Source organism: Xenopus tropicalis, chromosome 5, assembly GCF_000004195.4.
Source record: "Xenopus tropicalis strain Nigerian chromosome 5, UCB_Xtro_10.0, whole genome shotgun sequence".
Classification (NCBI taxonomy): domain Eukaryota; kingdom Metazoa; phylum Chordata; class Amphibia; order Anura; family Pipidae; genus Xenopus; species Xenopus tropicalis.
Window position 1 is genome coordinate 53238394 of NC_030681.2, and position 23422 is coordinate 53261815.

At 39.3% G+C, this 23422-nt stretch overlaps 1 protein-coding gene across 1 annotated transcript in view; it reads right to left on the minus strand.

The window, feature by feature from the left end:
- Positions 1-23422, minus strand: part of cnksr3 (CNKSR family member 3) — a 47731-nt gene that overhangs the window by 13929 nt on the left and 10380 nt on the right. Inside the window, 8 exon segments of the mRNA NM_001142190.1 lie at positions 474-620; positions 3004-3072; positions 6939-6998; positions 8001-8120; positions 8602-8643; positions 9021-9108; positions 10044-10246; positions 18833-18996. Of these exon segments, the coding sequence (NP_001135662.1) occupies positions 474-620; positions 3004-3072; positions 6939-6998; positions 8001-8120; positions 8602-8643; positions 9021-9108; positions 10044-10246; positions 18833-18996 (893 nt within the window).

Below are 23422 nucleotides of genomic sequence, written 5' to 3' on the forward strand. Positions count from 1 at the left end.
CCTCCTTTACATTATTTAAATTGTTAAAATATGCCCTTAACAGTTCCTCCCTGAAGGGTCATCCCTCTGGAGGAGGGGGTTGCCAATTACCTTTTCCCCTACAGAAACACACAGAGATAGGCAGCGGGGGAGTAACAATAATAGTTTAGGGTTCCATTATCAGCCAAACAGATAACAGCAAATAGGAATGACAATGGGTCGGGCAGACAGAGTAGCGCTTGTTACTGCTTTAAACACAATGAAACTCTCTCCCCCACTGCCAATCCCTGCACTGAACCCTGAACGGATTCATTTTAATATATAAAGGAGGCATTGTTTAAAACATTATATTGGGTTATATTCTTGATGGGCATGTACTGTTTTTTGAACATCAAATACTATGTAACTTTGTTGCAACAACAACAACACTGCAATTATCTGTGGATTTGCTCGAAAATAAATATACTAAATATTCTTTTAAAAAATGATTTTACCTGTACAAGCTGAGGCCTCCATCTCAGGTTTTTTAAAGGCGCTGGAGTAAAATTCAAGCTGCTGGTAGGTCTCTTTTTCAGAAGTAGTGTGACTGCACCTGAATTATCCCTCAGCCTGGCTACAAGATTCTTTAATTGCCAGCCAACCTTAAAAAAATAAAAACACGCACAAAACCTCATTAGATCTTCTCCAGTTTGCTTCTTAAAAGCCAGAAACAAAAAAGTAAAAAATATTTATGGCAACTTATCTTTTCTAGTATCCATGTAATAGCCCAATTATCCTCATAACAAGGTTATAGATACATGGAAATATTGCTGTAAATGCCAGTGCCAGGCCAAGCTGAGTACTTGCACACATGGTGACGATGTGTGGGGATGGGGAGGAATTAAGTCAAAAGCATCCAGACTAGGGGAAGACAGAAAAGGTATGTACCACTTCTGTTTGTCTACCCCTAGTCCAGGCCCTCATCCCCTTATGGTCTGTCAAGTCTGGATCTGATAACAGCCATTCACTGCAAGGCATATTTTCAAGAATAACTAGGATAACACAAAATGTCTCCCTCAAACTACACTCTAACATCAGCTCCCAAAAGTATCTCGTCGAGTACACAGAGATTATTTTAAAAATAAATGTTGAGACTTACTTGTCTTACCAAACCTGCTTTTGTTTAGCCTTCAAAAAAGGCAACTGTTTCTGGGGAAGAGCCCTTCCTCGGGTATCACACTGCCATACTTTCAAACTGAGCCATCCCAACAACTACTTCTGTCCCCCAAAGACCAGCACCACAGTTTGAAAACCACTGATCTAATAGATGTATTACAACTGAATCATCTTACAGGTTTAGTATTGCCCAAAGAGCATTTGACAAGCTGGCCACAAGTTACCTTTTCATCTCCCATGGGCAAACAACAGTGGCATAGTGCTATTACAAAATGGCAAGTGTGTTTTGTGCTATTAGTTCAGTATCTTGGCATGAGATGAATGTGGGCATGGATAACCTAACAAAGCTCTAAATATCACTCTTCTTAACAGGAAGAACGCCAAGGCTTTAACACAGCATGTTGGAAGACAAAATCCTTAAATATATGTAAACTTAGATGCAAACTTAGACTGCTAAACTACAACAGTAGACAATGTTCAACAATTTGTTTTTTAATTCACAGAAAAAGGTAACTATCTTGAAAAAAAGATCAATGGACAAAAAGAGAATGTTCGGTGTTCTGCTCCCAAACCTTTTATAGTGCAGTTTATCTGCCTGTGCTCTCAACAAATTCAATAATCAGAAGGCTGAGCAAGAACAAAAAGAAAAAAACAAACAAACTCATAGACCAATAATGTTAAAACTTTTTTTAAGAAGAATAATGTGGCCCTCAGAGTCATTTTCAAATTAAAGGGCAATCATCTACGGTTATTCGCATCATGTAAAAGTTTAATCTTTCATAAGTGATCAAAATATACCAAACACACTGCTCTCAACAATATGAAGGATCTACCATTGCTTTAGGGTGAAGACAGACGGAGCGATTAGTTGCCACGATTTTTAAAAAAAACCTACTTATGGCGACTAATAAACCAGACACGGCAACTAATTACTGCAACGCTACCTCTGTCCATAAATATACAAGCTGCCATGTGTGAAAGTAACCATGTAGTACAAGTCACCATATTTTAACAGTGGTGATAAGTCACTGCAAATGGATTTTTTAATCGCCTTGTCTGTCTTTGTCTTAAAAAGATGTAGTGAAGCAGGATTGGTAGTCACTATCACTAGGACTGCCACCTTAGTGAGGGGTGGGTGACAGCTCTGTATGTGGTGGCCTATTAAGGGAGAACTAATGCTTAACAAAATATATAGTAAATATTAAATAATAATAGTAAATATTGCCCCTTTACATCTTTAACCTTGAGCCACCTTTAGTAACGGTCTGTGTGCTTCCCCAGAGATCACCTGCCAGAAAAGTGATGCAGCTCTAACTGTTACAGGAAGACGTGTCATAGGCATAACTTTGTCAATTTATTGGTTTGTTTGTGTGCACCATAAATCGTATGATCCCAGGGGACAGCCCATAATACTTAAAATGCCGATTTTCTATATAGTATTACCCAATGACACAAACGATCTTCCATGAAGATAGTTTATTTAGATAAAGCAGGGTATTACATATAAGCTCCTTTATTAAATATATTTAAAATATATATATATATATATATATATATATATATATATATATATATATATATATATATATATATATATATATATATATATATAATATATCTAATATTGTTTGGGGGTATAGTTTTCCTTTAAGATAGTATACCTCCCTGTAGTTAGCAATGATTTGGTATAACATTGTGTAAATGTTGTGTATTAAGCAAACATCCTTTAAAAAAAAAAAGCAATCTTAATTGGATAATAAAAATAAAAACACCCATTCTTTGTTCTTTTTTATTAAAATGTACTTTGTGGCAAATCTGACACTATTTTAAAACCCTACCATCCACTGTGATTCAAATCCAGATACTTACCACTGTATGATAATTAACTTGAATCACTTCATCACCAGCATGAACCTTTCCAGAACGATCTGCTGCAGACTAATGAGATGGAAGGACATAATTTAAACGATGGAAGGACATCATTAAAGCCGCCTTTAGTTATTAGTGAATTTACTTTCATAGCTTTAGAGGTAAATTATTATATAGATTGAAGGTTTTAGGTAACAGTAGTTTAGGTAATGCTCAGGAAACACATACCTACTCACCAAGTACAGGATATGATCAAAAGTAACAACATCCCTTCTAAAGCTGGCCATACACGCACCGATAATATCGTACGAAACCTCGTTTCGTACGATATTCGGTGCGTGTATGGCATGTCGGCGAGTCGACCGATATCGCAGGAAGCTGCTGATATGGGTCGACTCGCCGATCGGACCATAGAAGGCGTCTGACCAAAATCTGCCGTCAGGGCTGAATCGGCAGAAATCCTATTGTTTCTACCTCCTTATCTGCTGTTTCAGCCCTGAACGGTGTGTGGCGGATCTGACGATGTTTCGTGCGACGATCGTCAGATCGCCACGTGTGTGGCCACCTTAATCAGTGGTATTGGTTTTTTAAACCACACCCATTGTTACCATAGCTATGTAATCTCTAGCAACAAATAATGGCAATTGGTCTTGATTTCTTGTGACTTAAGTACTGTATTGAGTAGCAGTAACAGGTCAATGCAGATTTCCAAATTACAGACCACATCAAACACATTCCAAAAGCTACCGCAAACCCTTCCTAGAAGAGAAGGTGTTATAGCAGCATAGGGAGGACCAACCTTATATTAATAGCCTTGTTTACGAAATTAAATGTTGGGACAGTTAGGGCTTGTACTGATGAGTGTTTCTTCCTGGCTCCTCTGTGGTGGAGTTCTCCTGCATTAGAAACAAATTCCATTCTTCTTAATATGGCTGTACTAATGCAACATGCTACGTTCAACCCTTAAACACACCTGTGTTAGTACAGCCACATTAGGAAGAATGGAATGCATTTCTCCTGCGGTGGAAGGCAAGAGAATGCAACTGCAGGGGAGTGTAGGAAGAAATGCTTGTGGGTACGAGCCCTTAGATGTGTGGATACTTTTGGTGCATATCGTTTAGATTTACCTAAATGGAGGTCTGGTAAATATGCGCTGACTTTCTGAAGCTATTTAAGCTACCGTATATACTTGATTATAAGCCGATCCGAATATAAGCCAAGGTGCCTAATTTTACCTAAGGAAACTGGAAAAACTTATTGACTCAAGTATACGCCTAGGGTGGGAAATGCAGCAGCTACTGCTAAGTTTCAATAATCAAATAATTAATAAAGGACACTCAGCGTGACCCCCTGTGAAATATAAAATGTTGGCAGCTGCAGATTAGGGAAAGGTGGATGGAGCCTAAAATAATTTGAATCACTCCCATCTGGAAGGCTCAGGAATTAATACCATGGAATTAATACCATGAAGATGGATCCTTCAGATGATCATGTTTTGGAGCTACTGCCCCCTGGTATTGCACATTTCCATCAATATAGATTTTTAAGCCATTTGGAGGTTTAGTTGTAGCCTGCTACAGCTAGTAGAACCAGCAACACTAAAAGTCAGCTAAAACTAACCTAGCTGGATGTTCTTATCCAGATACCATAGAATGGCGAAAGCCAGAGTGTGAGGCAAGAATGGCCAGGATCCTGATTATTAGTGCTAAGAATCTGTTTAAGGTACAAGAACATGAAAAGGGCAGGGTAATAGACGGGGTACCACTTCATATACACGTCTGGCTGCTACTTAGGATTAAGTTCAGATACGTGCTGTAGACTTCCATGAAATCCATAGTGTATACAGCTGATCTGGTTACTAATTGGCCATGTATTATGTGCATCTTTAATAGAATTCCTTGCTATTGCTTATCATATATTTAATTATCATGCCATTTATCCTGACTAGATTTTATCCTTGCAGCATTCCATTACTTACAGCTGAGCGTGTCTAGATAAGTTTTCCCTCCAGCATCCACCTCACCTTGCTATTGCTGAATACAGTAGCTCAGCACACGCTGACTCAATAACAGTAAATGGGTGCAATGGGGAGCAAACTTGTCAGGAACATCGAGTGAATACTGGCATTCGGAGCGCACGCCCCCCCACCCCCGCCCCCCCATGTGTACTCTTGCAGTCGCACATTTAATTATCATGCACATTTAACTTTCATGCCATTACTTACAGTTGAGCGTGTATATATAAGTTTTCCCATCATCAACCTCACTTTGCTATTGTTGAGTAAAGTAGCTCAGAGCACCATCCCCCCCCCCCCCCCCCCAGTTGCTTAGGCTCAGCTCTACTTTCTGAGCCACTTTATGTGCCAGAGTACATGTGGGGGGGGCGGCTGCAGCGTGCGCGCCGAATGCCAGTATTCACTCGAGTATAAGCCGAGCATGAGTTTTTAAGCATTTTTCATGCTGAAAAACTCGACTTATACTCGAGTATATATGGTATTTACTTTCTATCTTGTCAAATACTACAACTTTATTAGAAATGTTTGGATAAATCCTACACTGGGCATCTATGCCACCAGACCACTATGAATTAGTGAAGCCTGCTTACCACAGACAGATACTTAATAAAATAGAAAATGCCTTATAAAACCTAAATTACCTCTTGTAAGGGTGAACTGCTCTTAACCTGTGTAAAGGTAGATTAGGAGTAAACAAGCATAGGACCCTCTCTTCTCATGAAACAAATTTTTCCACCAAGTGCCAACAAAATAAAGTAAACAAAGCAAGCATTTAGACAGCTCGAATGCAGCTGGTGGCAATAGAAAAAAAAATAACACAGAGTACATGCATTTCACATTTAGGTGAATAGAGGGGCAATTGGGAGCATTTTGTCAGTTGCACAGCTGAATTGTGCAGGTGGCAAGTGGCACCCATGGTGTTTTCTCCTCCATCCTAGAAAAGGTCTATCTGTTTCCATTTGCCCACCGCTGAGCGTGAATTGGCAGGTATGGATTAAGGCACAAAGGGAAGCACCAGCACTGGTGGTTCTCAGCTCAAAAAAGCTTGAATGCACAACAGCAGCAGTCTTGGATGCATTTTAATTGGCTCAAATAAGCTAAAGGAAAAAAACTAATTTAGTATATTCGCCCCTGGATTCCCAGTACCTTCACATACCTAGTACATTGAGATAAAATGTGATAATCTTTATAAAAATCTGTTAAAAAAAGCATCTTTCCTATTTAGGATAGGACAGTGTTCCCCCAAGGCGGTCTTTGATGATGATTTGACCAACAATCTTTTTTGGATTCTCGGCTCCACTCTGCACACAAAATATTAATAACTACTTCTGTAAAAATTCAGTCTGGAGCGGTGGGGGACTTGGTTAATTTATTTTTCTTTTTGCTGGATGCTACCTTTTCCCCCATGCCTGGCCATACACATCCTGCACAGTTAGATATAGTATATATTTTATTTTGTAACTGGTCCTTAACAATGTCACAGCTTTGCTCATTTCATATTATGTCTAGGGTGTGTACATGTACAATTCTTGCCAAGCAATTAATTCACTGAGCATAAAAGGGACAGTAACTACCTTGGTTTATATATTGCACATATTTAAGTAAAACCTATACTTTGAAAATATCCCATCAGAGCTATTGCACATGAAATGGGACTGTCCAAGTAGCAGTGACAATGCAGACTGCCCAAAGTACCAAGCAATCAAAACACTGCATGTCATAGCCCATAAAAACTGGAAAAAAATGGGAAGGAAAAAACAAAACAAAAAAGTTATATCTCCAAAAATCGAAAATCCCCAGTATCTAAAATCCTCAGTTTATATAGTATATTATAAATGTTATCATCGCAAAAATATAAAGACAACACATAATTTAGTATGGGTAATTAAAAATCTTAATGAAAGAAAAAAATTTTACTTACATTCTCAGTAGTTCCTGTAATGACATGTAACCCATTGTATGTGGATTTGATATACATTCCCTAAGGTGAGGTGGGGGAAAATATGGCTATTAGTATATGCATGCTATTAGTTTTTCACTACATCAACATGAAGAAAGAGGCACATTCACTTGGCAGGAGGAGACTGTCTGACAAAAGATTCCACAAGAGGCAACCATATATACACAGACGGCCAAGGCTGTAAGCTCATCTGCCACACTGCCCAACCATACCTCTGCACTTAAGCAATGCTGCAGCAATGAGTTGTAATTAGTTCAGGAGTATTGTGCATGGTTGCATAGAAGCCAATGCAAAGTTGACAATTTATCGCCAGTGAAATACAGTTGATGGCGCTGTGTGTAAATGTGGTCCAAAAGTTTAATCAACATGATGTAAAAAACTAAAAGGCTTGCAGTGGCGTAATTCCAGTTCACTCCCACCAGGGCATCCTTAGCTGTCCCTTCCTGCTTGAATGCACCAGGCAGGAGTGTTGAATTAATAAGGAGACCCCACGATCATACCAGCACAAGTAATGGATCTGCCGTTGTGAATTGCACCTACTAAAAAGTAATCAAATAAGGTAAACTGAAGAGGATGCCTAAGATTCCTATGTTAATCTTACAAATCACAAACACATAAGACAAAAATCACACTCACCCAAAGATTTTTAGAGTGTAGTTTTTTGTTTAGCATCGTGCAGGACTAAAGGAGAACTAAACCCTATCAGATACCAAAGCCCCCCTTCACCTCTCCCTTCCCACACAGTCTATTATGTAGAAAAGTACCGCTATTTGAAAACCTGAGCAGCACAGTGCAGTTCCCAGGCACCATATTCTGTCCATTCGGATGCTCTCCTCAGGAGCGTGCACAGTTGAAACTGATTCTAGCTTAGGTTTTTAAATAGGGGCACTTTTCTAATAGATTGTGTCAGGAGGTAGAGATGAGGGAGGCCAAATGGGGGGCTGTCGTACCTGGAGTGGTTAGTTCTTTTTTATATAAAAGTACTTTGGTCAAATATTATTAGGCAACACATGGATTACATACCAGGCCTTCACCAGGTTTAATATTTGTCATATGCACTTCCTCCAAACAGGCACAATGACTTGCAAGTGGGTCTGAAGCCAATCTGATTGTCTTGTCACATATATCATTTAGTTCTTTGGACTAAGAGAGAAGCAAAAAAACATATATTTATTTTTATATACATCCACTTAGTTCCTACTGTATTCCTTATAGAGGCAAATGCTATTAAAAAGCACAGAAGCAAAGACTGATTGATCATGCATAAAAAATAATTGGTTTTATACAATATTAATTAGAAGAAAGAATATGTGGTGTAACACTTGTACATTGTGAGGAAGAAAAAAAAAAAGGAAAGTCAGGCAATATGGTCAAAATGGGCCAAACTGCTTGATCAAATCTTGACATAGCCAGCTTACATGTGTTTAACAGATCTCTTGAAATCATTTTGCTGGGCAGTATTAAGAGTGAGCTTTTTTGTGGCCCAATAAAAAAAGACATATACACAAATAACTGTAGTGCATGTATCTTGTTTACAGTGCCTCATTTGAAAAATGGTAAAAGTTACCTGAACCTGACGTTTTATTCTGTCATATTTCAATACAAAAACATTAAATATACTTACAACAGTTAGAACTGTATTTTCCACTTCTTCAACAGAGAATTCCTAGGAAAATAACAACTGTAAATAAAAATCACAATGGAAAATACAACCAACAATTACTAGCATTTAACAGTTGGGCAGATTTATCAAAATGTGAGATTAGAGCTCAATACATAAAACTCCACATTCTAATCATTCTAATAGGATTTTTAGAAGCGTATTTATCAGATCTTGAGTTCAACTTTCACACATTGATAAATACGGTTCTAAAAAACACATAGGAATTAATAGAACATGGGTGAGTTTTTATGTATTAAGCTTTAAACTCACACTTTGATAAATCTGCCCCTATGAAGCGAGAGTGCACACAGAGAAATAAACACTTCAGAGTGCCAAATGAGCAGTATGAAATAGTAAATAGCACCAGGAAAGTGACTGACCTGCTGAACTGTTGTTGTTAAATCCAGACAGAGCTGAATAATTTTATTCTTTGTTGAAGATAAGTCAGTGATCTCTGTAAATGGAGCTCTGTAACCAAACAACATGAAATCGGAACAAATACATTATACCCTAGTAAATTGTTCACAAGTTACAAAGCACAACTACAAAGTTACAACTAACACCAATTTTGAATCTTAAAGGTTCTTCCACATGATTACTAATGTATGAGTAACATTAGGTAGAAAGAAAATAATTGATTAGTAGCCTTTCTAAACAATGACCGAAGAACTTTTCAGTCCTAACCCAAGGAGTTATTTAAAATAGACCTACACAGACCACCAAAACCTTTTAACTCAGTCCCTCTAGACGTGCTCTTCCAACATCTACCCTTTTCAGCATTAGAGCAGGTCCTGGAGGGCTACATTGCTAGTACAGAGAGTGCTATTGTGCTCTCTGCTCTAGATGAGCTAATTTTCCGTTTTAAAAAAATGGAAGTTTGGCTCTTATAGTGACCAGAGGTGGCTTTTTGCCTACCCTGGTAACTAGTCACTCACTGCCGCCTGAGGCAAAGTTCTCACCTTGCCTCATGGCAGGAGCAGCCCTGATTATCTATGGAGGGCCTCATTTTAATTGAATCATTGACCCAATCATCGTACCATTCTGATTCTGGCTTTTGAACTAACAGAACTTTGCTGAAACAGTGGGCTTAATTAGTGATACAAACAACTGGTTCATGGGGCAACAACTTTAACCATGCTCACACATCTATGCCTAGATGCAGTTCTCATCTGATGGTATTTTCTCGACTTTCCAGGTGAACACTGACCAATCTCAAAGCTGACCTCAGTAAATGGGGACACTGTTATGCCTTCATATACTGGCCAATATGGCCTATATGGACCATCAGCTTTTTGGCCAATGTATAGAGATATGTTTTCGACACACTTAATTTCTTTAATTGTGGCATATCTGTAATATAATTCAACAAATGCTCAAAAACAAAATATTTCAATCACCCTTACCTTTCAAGACATGTTAATAAAGCTTTTGCAGAGCCAATGAGTTCTACAGCAGAGGTGAGAAAATCATTGTGGGGCTTGTGAGATGTATTGCTATCATAAGATGCACTTTTCTTCTGATTGCCAATATAATTCTGAAGATTGTTAGATGATGATCTCAGTTTTAGCACAGTATTTTTCATGCTGTCCATTTCCAGACCATAATTCTGAAATGAAAGTAATAATGAAATTAAAAAGTTTAGCCCTTGTGTGAGTATATATAGGATAGCTGTGTACTTACTATATAGTAAATAAGTAATGCAGTTTTCCAAGATCTTATTTTTCATGGACTAACATAAATACAAACATGATGCATCAATAATAAACTCCTAGGACTAAATTCTGGCTAAACCCAGCTCAGTACTCAACATTAATTTAAAAATAGTCCATACTGTACTCTTGTCCTGTGCTTTTACAAATTTAACAATTAAAGTTTGAACAGGTCAGACTTATACATAAAATAATAACATTCAATAGATATTTAGCAATCAATTCCAATTCATGCTGCACTGGCCATTCAAACATGTTTCTCTGGCACAGCCTTCCATGTTATGCTGGCCCCATGGGGAAAATGAACAGTGGTGGGGGGGCTCAGCCTGGTGTCCGGTTATGGTGAAATTTGTAAAGAACTGTGATTTGCTCTCCTATATCTCTGATAGTTTCCTTAATATTTACACTTTTAATGAGATGAAGGGCTCCCTGACCAAAGGATGTTTTTTAAAGAGGTGCCAATGAAGAGGTTGGACATTCAAAAGGGACTTAAACTGAAAAAATTTGATAACCACTGCATTAAAGTAATTTATACGTTAACTTACGACATTAGTTGCCCAAGGGCATTTTCTCAAGATGTTTTTCAGCATATGAATTGTTTAGGATATTTTGCCTAACAAAATATTGTTATGATTTTAATTATGTTAATGCTATACTGTTTGCATTGCAAACAATTCATTCTACTATTTAAAAGTTATTCTCAAACATTTGTAATTATATATATATATATATATATATATATATATATATATATATATATATATATATATATATATATATATATATATATATATATATATATAAATCTTCAATGGTGCAACAGGCACTCACGAAAAAGCAAACATCATTGCCTGGGTGCAGTCCAAAAAATAGCAGTAATGTATACAAAAATGAACGGTACCGCACTCACAGGACTTAAGAAGATCAAAATTTATTTTACTTACAGAATTGTATCTAACGTTTCGGCTACCACTGCAGCCTTTCTCAAAGACATAGAACAAATGTGAAGGTGCACCTCATAAACACAATATGGCGGGAAATAGTGACGTCATAGAGTGAAAAAAACACACACCATTGTAAACTATCCACCTCAGCTTAAAGTAAAACATCATCACGAAATCAAATAAACATACACACAAAGACACGGGGACAATGTGCAAACATAAAGACGCAAATAACAATGAGGAAAAATCGACTCACAATGAGGCAGTAATCCGATGTACACAATAGCTCAACTACACCTCCCTGCATTTGGGGTTAGTGCTGCTGGTTGCAGTAGGAAAAAATAGCCGGTTGTGCTTGGTGCGGGGCTAGTATGTATATTACAGAGGAAGAACTGAACCCTCCTTCTTGTTGGAGCACTGTGAGAACTGCAGAAAATGGATAAGGACCGGTGTTGGGAGCAAACCGTGTATTCAGTGGGCGTGGCCTAACCGGAGCGGCCGCTTCCCATATTCAGGCTATTAGAGATGGTACTAATGCGGCACTGCAGAAGCAACTAATGTGCGGGTGAGTGCAGAACAAGCTGGGTATAGGGGAAAAATAAGTATGTGTTAAAATAAGTCCCATAGTCGCTCACCGGAGGTACTTGATTCGGTACGCAGAGTCCGAACCAGCACTCTTGGGTCTGCGATAGGGGGGCGGGACCAAGCTATCAAGCTGTCATTTCGTCGCCCAATTAGAGCCTGACAATCAGCGTAGCTTTCAGACTCCAATACTTACCGCAGACTCGATGGGGATCCCATATGGACGTTCAAAAGAAAGGTGGATGCATCCCTACAACACGGCCTGCACTGTGGTTATATCAATAATGACACATTCAATTTTTTGACGACTGAACATCCGAAATGCCCTGTTTTTTACACTCTCCCCAAGATACATAAACATCCCTCCAAACCACCAGGACGCCCGATCGTCAGTGCTAGGGATTCTCTACTCCAGCCTTTATCGACCTTCGTGGACCACTTTCTTCAACCTCTGGTTAAAGCGACATCAACCTACATTAAAGACACCGGCGACTTACTGCTGAAACTACGTGAATCTCTACCCTTACCCACTGGGATCAAACTGGCCACTATGGATGTGTCTTCCTTATATACAGTGATTTCCAACATTCAGGCCTTTCTCTCGAACCATCCTAACTCAAATAGACCACCAACTGAGTTTCTCTTGTCACTATTACATCACTGCTTCAAATTTGAACTATCATATTACTTACAGACAAGTGGCACAAGTATGGGCTCAAATGTTGCTCCTGCGTTTGCGAATCTTTTTATGGCACATTATGAACAAACACACATTATACCTGCTTATGGCAAACATATCTTCCGCTTCTTTCGTTTCATTGATGATCTGTTGTTGTTATGGTCGGGCACGACAGAACAGTTCTGGGATATGATACACGCACTGAATGAACTTCCATCTACTATACGATTCACCGCCCAGATCGATGATGTCACTATTGCCTTCTTAGACCTGAACCTTACTATTAGCAACACAGAACTTATTACATCTACCCATAGGAAGTTGACGGACCGCAACACATTACTACACCACTCTTCGTGTCACCCCCCACACACCCTGGTGAGTATCCCGTACTCCCAAATGGTCAGGATGGTGAGAAACAATTCGGATATACTCACACTACACCAACAGGTGGATGATCTCAAAGATAGTTTTTTACAGCGTGGATATCACCCTGGTGATCTTGAGGACAGTATAACCAGGGCACTATCGAGAACCCAGGAGCAGACTCTTAAACATGCACGTGTTGATACACCAAACACACAGGAGGACCGTCTGACATTTATCACTACCTATACGCCAGACAAGAAGCCTCTTATCAATTCCGTATTCTACCATTGGTCAGTACTAGAGAAGGATAAGACTCTGCCACCCGTGTTCAGAAACCCGCCCCGGATCGCGTACAAAAGAGCGAGCAGCCTCAGAGACATGCTTGTTAAGACTGATCCCATACACTGTTATCAGACACCAACCCGTGATTCATGGTTACCCTCGACCCGTCTTGGGTGTTATAGATGTCCGAACTGCACCACTTGCAGTTCACTAATAAGTGGTGCCACTTTTAACCATCCCCACTCGGGTCGTAACATTCCTATTCTACATAGGCTTAGCTGTATGTCTAAGTTTATCATCTATTTTCTAAAATGCCCGTGTGGCCTCTTTTATGTAGGCAAGACTGTCACTACTTTTCGTGACCGGATGGCCAACCTTCGGTCGGCTATACGTAACGCACTAGCCACGGGCAAAGCAGACACACCAGTGGCTGCCCACTTTTTGGCACATAAACACCCTCTTGCAAGTATGCGCAGCATGATCATTGACCATGTACCCCCTCCTGTACATGGTGGAGATCGCGACAGACTACTGCTTCAGAAAGAATTGAAGTGGATACATAGACTGAATACTGTTAACCCACATGGTTTAAATGAAATGGTATCTTACGCCTCTTTCTATTTGAAATGATGTATCATTGTGGTGCTGAGCTTGCTGATATTGCTACTCTAGTAACCAGTTCTACCGAATTAGTAACTGTTTTCTATGTCATGACTAGCAACTATTATTGTAACATTTTTGTAACTGCTAACATTATGTAACGGATAGCAGTCCTTGGTTACTTATCCATGATCTGTGTGCCCAGCAAGTTGCTTATCCCTGTGTCTTTGTGCTCTGTACCTGTCCCCGTGTTTGTTATTCACTCCTGGGTCCCGCAGCAGTCTGTCCGATGTATGCGAGTAGCACTTCAACCGACACCCGCATTTCTACTGACACCAACATTGTTTTTAAATTTGTATTTTTTATTGACTTAAGCGGTTTTAACCCCCGTTGTTTTTGAAGTGGAATAACTCCCCATTACTCCAATGCGCACCTGTCCTTGTGAGCATGGTACGAGCTGACGTTTTTGCCCGCTTTATTAGCTATATGTACTACACTCTTAAGCCAGGAAAAGGCCATAAGGGCTCCATTGATGCACACGGTATTATTGCGAACACGATACTGCCAAGTTGACCGACTATAAGTCAGGTTCAACCGTGCGTATCTGTGAACCAGCCGAGTGCCCATGCACAGACCTATGTCTATCTCCAAAAGCTCTGCCTTATCTATTTATACCGGCATCCCCAGTTTCTGACACTACGCTGATTGTCAGGCTCTAATTGGGCGACGAAATGACAGCTTGATAGCTTGGTCCTGCCCCCCTATCGCAGACCCAAGAGTGCTGGTTCGGACTGTGCGTACCGAATCAAGTACCTCCGGTGAGCGACTATGGGACTTATTTTAACACATACTTATTTTTCCCCTATACCCAGCTTGTTCTGCACTCACCCGCACATTAGTTGCTTCTGCAGTGCCGCATTAGTACCATCTCTAATAGCCTGAATATGGGAAGCGGCCGCTCCGGTTAGGCCACGCCCACTGAATACACGGTTTGCTCCCAACACCGGTCCTTATCCATTTTCTGCAGTTCTCACAGTGCTCCAACATACTAGCCCCGCACCAAGCACAACCGGCTATTTTTTCCTACTGCAACCAGCAGCACTAACCCCAAATGCAGGGAGGTGTAGTTGAGCTATTGTGTACATCGGATTACTGCCTCATTGTGAGTCGATTTTTCCTCATTGTTATTTGCGTCTTTATGTTTGCACATTGTCCCCGTGTCTTTGTGTGTATGTTTATTTGATTTCGTGATGATGTTTTACTTTAAGCTGAGGTGGATAGTTTACAATGGTGTGTGTTTTTTTCACTCTATGACGTCACTATTTCCCGCCATATTGTGTTTATGAGGTGCACCTTCACATTTGTTCTATGTCTTTGAGAAAGGCTGCAGTGGTAGCCGAAACGTTAGATACAATTCTGTAAGTAAAAAAAATTTTGATCTTCTTAAGTCCTGTGAGTGCGGTACCGTTCATTTTTGTATATATATATATATATATATATATATATATATATATATATATATATATATATATATATATATATATATATACACACATACTTCCATAAGGTGGCACACTGCTTCGGAGAATTCTACCCAGATGCATGGTAAAAAGCATAGAGTCCACAAAAAAACCCAACAACACTGGGATTTTTAGTGAAAAACCACGTACATCCAGTAGGAACATACAGCCAACGTTACGTTTCGGTCCCAATTGAGACCTTTCTCAAGGCAACTCCACCCTAATCACAACCAATTATAAATAGCCCATCCTAAATTGTTTAAGGAAGTGACATCATTTCAGTGAACTTAAAAATAGTAAGTGAAAGAACTATGCCATAAGGTGCAATGCATCAGCATACCTACATAGGGCAATAAATATTAGATTAAAACAGCATAGTGCATAACATCTTAATAATTATAAAAACATTAAATAAGTGACAGAACATTTTTTTTAAAAAAAAATAAAAAGTGCGAAATAATGGCATACATGCATCAAAACAAATATTCACCAAAAATGGGATACCTAAGACTAAAAACAGTAGTACATAGGTGCATATAACAAATCCAATAATAGCAATGCAATCCTGACTACATTTAAACTGCTCCCTATGTGAATAGCTGCAGGTAAAAATGATATCTTGCATAACTGCGCAAAAATGCACCCTTCCACATTTTTGCACAATTACATGAGAAGTCAGTTTTACCTACAGCGATTCTCATTGCAAGAATTTCAAATGTAGTTTTAAATACTTTGTTGCCTGTGGGGAGATTTCTCAAGGTCAAAAAAGTGCCCCTTCTGCCATTACCCTTAAAGTGAACAATATGCAGTATTGGCAGTTTTGCCTGTTTTACTACTTGTTATAATACAGAACAGTTTCTCTACCAGCATTTTTTAAAAGCCCAAAGTAAAGCAATGACAGCACCTACTTTCATTTCAGGCAGACGAATCCTTCCCACTGTAAATAACTGTAAAATGCTGCAGACACTTCATTTAAATAAGATTTTGTATGACTAAAGAAGTACAACTTAGCACTGAGTTTTAGAATTGATACCACAAGATGGCAGTGTCAGTTCTGTACTTTTGTAAGCAGTAAGTTGTACATTAATAACCATAGACCAAAATTGGAAAACATTTTATGAGTTTAAGGGTCTGTGTTTTTGCAGTTTTTCAGAAAAAGCGGAGCACCACGTGGTGAAATAATAAAATCAGTCTTTATTTTTAAGCTTCTGATGAAGTGACGTGAGGTCACGAAACGCGTTAAGCGTAAGTCCTGATGCTATACATGTGCCGTTTTAATATGACTGAATAAAGACTGATTTTATTTTTCACCACGTGGTGCTCCGCTTTTTCTGGATTTCCTCTACCTGTTTGAGGCCATTGGGAGTTGGTCTGTGAGTAGCACACGTGGATGAATGGCGGTAAGTGCTCCCGTGTTGATATAATTATTTTGCGGTTTTTGGCTGCTTTAAGTGCTTTCGAGATTAATAACACAACCTTTAAATAGAATGGCTAAAAAAAGATAAGTATCATCATTTTTATATCTTAAACATTGACAAATTCGAAGCAACCCTTCGAGTGGCATTCATTACATATTTAAAGGACACTGAATTATCATTTTATTTTCCTTTCTTCCAGCTTGCAGCTAAAAACTTTATCTCCCCAGCTTCTGGTTTCTCCTTTGTATTCAAACTGTGTCACGTCCATTGTTAAAAAGGAAGTAAACTTTTTTTTTTAATCTCTAAAATTACTCTGTACAGCCCCCAGAATAACATACCATTCTCACTGCATCCAGATGTATTTTGATTCTCTATTACAGCCAGTTCAGCTGCAGCTCTTTTACTGACTTTCTTGTCTAGCATGACGTTCCTCCCCATATGCTTTTTGAGCATTCAAAGCCCTTTATTTTTTTGCTCAACACTACATTTCTTCACTTATGTTTTTTCCTGGCCATCTTCAGTCAGAGCCACCATGTTTTCACACCATCCAGACCCACTACCAACTCTCACCTTAAGCTGTTGAATTGGACCAAAGGAGCAAACTTAAGATGGAAATGTTTAAGATGAAATTTGGCAATGGGTGTGGATGATGTGAAAACATGGCAGCTCTAAAGGTCCCCAATACACGGGCCGATTCTAGCTGCCGATATCGGTCCCTTAGACCGATACGGCAGCTAACCGGCCCATGTATGGGCACTACCGACGGGCCTGCCCGACCGATATCTGGCCTGAAATCGTCCAGATCTCGATCAGGCAGGTTAAAAAATGTAGTCGGATCAACGAGCCGATGCGGTCCCCGGACCGACTTTGCCTATACCCACCGTAATAATAATAATAATCTGCAAACAGCATATACACACAGAGACCCTTATTTAGCATACATTTAATGAAGAATACAGGCACAACTGTCTCTGATAAAATTTCTGCTTTGTTTGAGCTGAGCTCAGGAGAGTTGGTTGGGAGAAAAAAAACTTAAGCAGACAGCTAGAGCTGAGTTTCTGTGGGAACCAGCAATGCCATTTCTTCACTGGCTGCTAGACTGGGGGGTGTGTTTAGTAATCTGAGTTTATAACAACTGAGCATGCCCACAAGCCAACAGCCAAAGCAAATTCCTGAGGGAGGGAGCCGAGTGGGTTACAGGAGGAGAAAGAAATCTAAGTGATTAAGGGGATGCTGCAGCCTTACTATTAACCTCTGGACAACCAGTGTGGCAGGTATTGAAAGATTTCAAAGAGGCTGTTAATTTTTGTATGTGGGGTTTACATGTCCTTTTACATGATTGGAAACTTTAACAACACAGTAAAGTTCACAATGCACAGGCTGAAAATTGGGCATTTTATAAAATGCTGTCAAATGAGGACCTCATCACAACACTGACGCAGTCCTCTCCCAACAGGTCTCTACACCCCACATGATTATGTTGGTCATCACATCACCAAACAAGAAAACTTTCTGTGTATGCCAGTAATCATAAAAAGAAATAGATTAGAGGGGATTACTGCTCACACTGTTTCCTGTTATTTATACAGCGCTGACACATTTCAGCAGTGCTTTACAGAGATTATTCATCGTTGCCCCAGAGGAACTTACAGTCTAAAGACCCTATAACATTAACACACTATGGCCAATTTTAGGCGGAAACCCATGCAGACATGGGAAGAACACTGGAACACTGAGTTATGTTATTGCAGTTAAATATTCCCTCAATAGCTTCACCACATTACCTTATGAACTGCTGGAATAATTGCCCACTGCTGTCACAGCCTCCCTTTTAATCTGAATGACTAGATTTATGGACCTCATACAAACAGTAAAAGGGGAATTGGACATATCTGTTTTGGAGATTGTTCTGTGAAACCTCATTCAGTGCTCTGAGCACAAATAAATGATCAAAAACTACCAATTTTTTAGGATCCACTTCTGACAACATTTGTGTAGAATTGCACAAAAATGTCCACTAAAACCAATTAAGTGAAAACTATTAAACACAAAATTATAATTTTTTTTTACAGGTAATACAAAGACTTACCAAGGCACAAAGAAGATCAACTGCCTCAAGAACAAGCTCTTGATGTTGAATTTGCGTAATTCCAAGTTCCTGAAGATCCTGATGAGTGAATTTAAGTAGCTGTTCACCATTTATCTTCTCTCGCTCTACATTAGTAACATACTGCAGCAAGCAATCATCAAGTCCTAGAGGTGGGGAGTAGAAAAAAAAAGGGGGGGGTCAAAAAAGAATTTCCATATTGTACTGACACACGCACCCACACACTTGTGGGTCCTGAGTTTGATTCCAACCATGGCTTAATCTGCAAGTTGTTTGTGTGCTCACTCTCTGACTGCATGGGTACTCTCACTCCCAAAAACATACTGCCAAGTTTTTTTGACTCCTAAAGCATCTTAAGGTAATCATATTGCAATACACCACAGGGTGACAGACTAATGGCAAAAGAAGTTGTAAAACAAGATTTGACGAGACCACCACAACAATCAATTTAGCCAAAAAATAGACTGCAATAATGGGAAAAGTACTTTCGGAAAAAGCTGCAGCTGGGTTCTCACTGGGATAATAGAAACCAATAGGCAAAATTATAACTAACACTAAACTTATGTAGAAAGATTTAGTTCAGTTGCTAAAAAAACATCAGTAAGGAATAATGTTATCCACTTTTGCCAAATAAGATATTAAAAATGGGATGTTCACCTTTATTACACTTTAATGAAATAAACATACTTTCTCATTTAAAGGAGAAGAAAAGTTATTTTGGCATTTTTAGATTTGCCAGATTAGTGCCACCCAGAACGCTATATTTATTCTGTAGAAAGCGTTACTATACCTGAGTAAAGAGCCCTAGAAGCTTTCTCTGTTTATTAATCACAAAACAAAAACTGTAGTACCGTGTTAGCCAGTGTCAAAAATAATAATAAAAAATCAACAAAACACAAATACAAGAGTATTGTAGAAATGATACCTATATTGGCTAACAATAAAAATACATCGCAAGCTTTCGGGGCCCTAAGAAGGGGCCTTAGAGCTCCGAAAGCTTGCAATGTATTTTTATTGTTAGCCAATATAGGTATCATTTCTACAATACTCTTGTATTTGTGTTTTGTTGTTTTTTTATTATTATTTCTGTTTATTAAGAATACAGCTGCCATCTTAGCGTCCTGCTTGCAGTTTAGCCTTTACAGCCCAGATTACACATTTCTAAGGGAGGGGGGAGGGAGTTCTTAGCATTCTTGTGGTAGGGGGGAACAGGAGAGAACTGCACAGACTCTGGCCCCAGGAATTAACTATTTTTTTTGAGAGAGGAAGTCATATATCGGAAGAACATGTTTACAAAAAAGGAGATAAGAAATCCAGTGTTTCTTTTGGTAGAGGACTCAGAGTGCAGCTTTTCTGTGAGTGCTTATGGCTGTATTTACATAGACCTTTCTGATAAAGCTTACTTAGTTTTTACCTTTCCTTCTCCTATAAATAAAATTTGAAATGTGTTGGAATTAACAAAAATGAACTGTTTCTAAAACATTTATTTAGAAAAGTGTGTTAAAAAGTGTGTTGAACATCCCCTTTGATCTTCTTTCTGCTCGCCATGTCATTGTCCTTGGCAACCCGATAGCAATTTAAACATGTGGCTGTAGAGCAGTAATCACCACCCAGTGGCTCGTGAGCAACATGTTGCTCCCCAACCCCTTGGATGTTGCTCTCAGTGGCCTCAAAGCAGGTGCTTATTTTTGAATTTCTGGTTTGGAGGCAAGTTTTGGTTGCATACAAACCAAGTATAATGCCAGACAGAGCCTTCTGTAGGCTGTCAGTCCATATAGAGGCTATAAAGTAGCCAATTATAGCTCTTATTGGCACCCCCAGGAACATTTATCATAATTGTGTTTCTCCCCAACACTTTTAGAGGCATATATTTCAAGGGTAAATATGACAGTTCACTGTTTGATAACTGTGTGCCCTAACAATCCTATACCAGTGAAGAAAGAGTAGTACAATGTCCCTTTGGTGAACTGTACCAAGCTTTGTAAACAGAGAAAAAAAACACATATTAAGTTTAAGTTAAATACTTTACAGAGGAGTTTAAATAAGCAAATGGATCCCACATCAATTGCTTTGCAAGGAAATAGTTTCAACAATATCTAGCCCACCAAATCATGTCCTTACTTTTAAACTGAACTTCCTGGAATGAATCTTTACCTACTGAGTCTTTAGTGGGCCCTCGACCCAACCAATGCTTCTGACACTTTCTAGGACGACCAGCTGAAAAGTTAGGGAACCACAGCTTGGTTTTCAGGCCAGGTCACAGTCATATTTATCCTAACTGAACAGTGTTTAATTCACAGAGAATCGTGAATTGAAATTACCCTTCATAGATAACCCATTATTCATTACAGAATGGACCCTATGGAAAAAATAATGAATTGAATCTTACAGTTAACATTTCTAGTTAAACTTTCTGTTGTAAAACAATACAAAGTTGATAAAAAATAAAATCAAATTATTCATATAAACAAAAACCTGCCATTATTGGCCACTTTAACCAACAATCCTGAAATTACTGCCTTACTGATTTTCTTCTGTGCCCTACAAGCAGAGATCTTTTATCTCCTACATAAGCAAGCGCCTATCCATTTAGTCATAGTTCACTGATTTTGTTGGGTCTTTTATCAAAATTTTGGACTTATGACAAAAAGCCCTACAAATTGAAATTGACAAAACACTTTCTAAATGATGCTGAACATTTTATTCTAACGAAAAAGTGCAAATATTAACTAGAACTGCACCTGTCTAAAAGCTTTTTACCAAAGGTTTACCAAAGGTTAGCATCACTAGTCTGTTTTACTGTACTTGTGCCTTTAAACCAATCGTTACTTATGAATCCTGAAAAAGGTAAAAACTACAGGATGCTGGATACAAGATAGCCTTTAAATTAACACCTGAATTGAGAAGGCATTGCCTCCTCCCTTTACATATAGTACCTACACACCACTACTTTGCACCTAATCCATGCCAGAATTGATGCAGTTTTCACCCCTACTGACACAAACTTTCATTGGTGAATTGCACAAAAGAGATACAGAGAAGAAGTTAGAAAAAAAATATATATAAATGCTAAACTTTAGGCTGGTGAACTAAGTTCAGTAAATAAAATATGTAGTTTCTAGCCATATTCATGTTTAGGGTTTAGTTTTAGTTTAAGCATTGATTATGTACTCAATTGTTTCTGTCACTATCAACTTATTTGTGGCTTTAAGGCCCTGGGCACAAGGAGTGGTTTCTTCGCTTCTGTCAGCCTGATGGCAAATGCAGGGCAAAGAGAAGTGGACAAACCACTGTGTATGCCCAGGGCCTTAGGAACTATTACTGCCATAATGCTTGGCCAGGTATGTTATAGCGGAACAATGTATACAGTTGTAAGCGCTAGAGTGCTGGAGGCAAATGTGCAAACCTACTGTAAGAACGTGATGTTAATGACCTGTCAATACCTGGCAACTTATGTAAAGCTAACAACATCTGTGGCCCTTTACAGAAATTAAACATTATTGACATTAGTCCTTGCCCCAGTGGAGTTAGCAGCCCAAGGTTCCTATAACATACAGTACACAGTAACTATAGACTATTTCATCAGAAACCAATTAACCTTATGTTTCTGGAGGTTGGTAGGTAACCAGAGTCCCTGCAGGAAACCCATACAAGTTATTGTAATTAACAAGTGTTTATAAAGCACCATAATATTCCCAGAAGAGTAACTAAAGCAAAGTTACATACTACATACAAATAACGATCAACTTATTATACTTACCGTATATACTCGAGTATAAGCCGAGTTTTTCAGCACTAAAAATGTGCTCAAAAAGTAACCCTCGGCTTATACTCGAGTATACCTCCCTCCCTCCACTTGTGCCCGTCCTGCCGACTCTTGATCTTAAGATATAATTCACCCGCACCCAACCCCCCGCCCCCGTGGTCGGAGGTCCACAGGTAGGGGGAGGGGGGTAAAAGTACCCTGCAGCCAGCTACATAGCAATTGTACATACAATGTCAAATATCTTGGGTGCTGTCAGAACTCGAGTATCCCTCCCTCCACTTGTGTCCGTCCTGCCGACTCTATTCATCTGAACAGGTAACGCGCTGGCTGTCCTGCCGACTCGATTCGTCTGAAGATGTGACGCGCTCGCACCCCCCCCCGGACGTACGTGTCCGTGGAGGGAGGGGGGGGAGGTATGGAGACACAAGTGGAGGAAGGGGGGGGGGAGGTATGGAGACACAAGTGGAGGGGGGGAGGTATGTATGCACGGACACAAGTGGAGTGAGGGAGGTAGGAGGGAGGTATGTATGCACGGACACAAGTGGAGGGAGGGAGGAAGGGAGGGTGGGTGTGCGCAACAAGCGCATTATATCTGCACAACGAGCCAGAGTAAGTGATTGGTACAATAACTTGTTATTTACAAAAATTAAATTTGTATTAAGTCCAGCATCAAGAATTATTTTGCCCTTGTAACTACTATTGTAGTACTGTGGGGCATTTCCCACCCTAGGCTTATACTCGAGTCAATACGTTTTTCCAGTTTTCTTAGGTAACATTAGGTACCTCGGCTTATATTCGGATCGGCT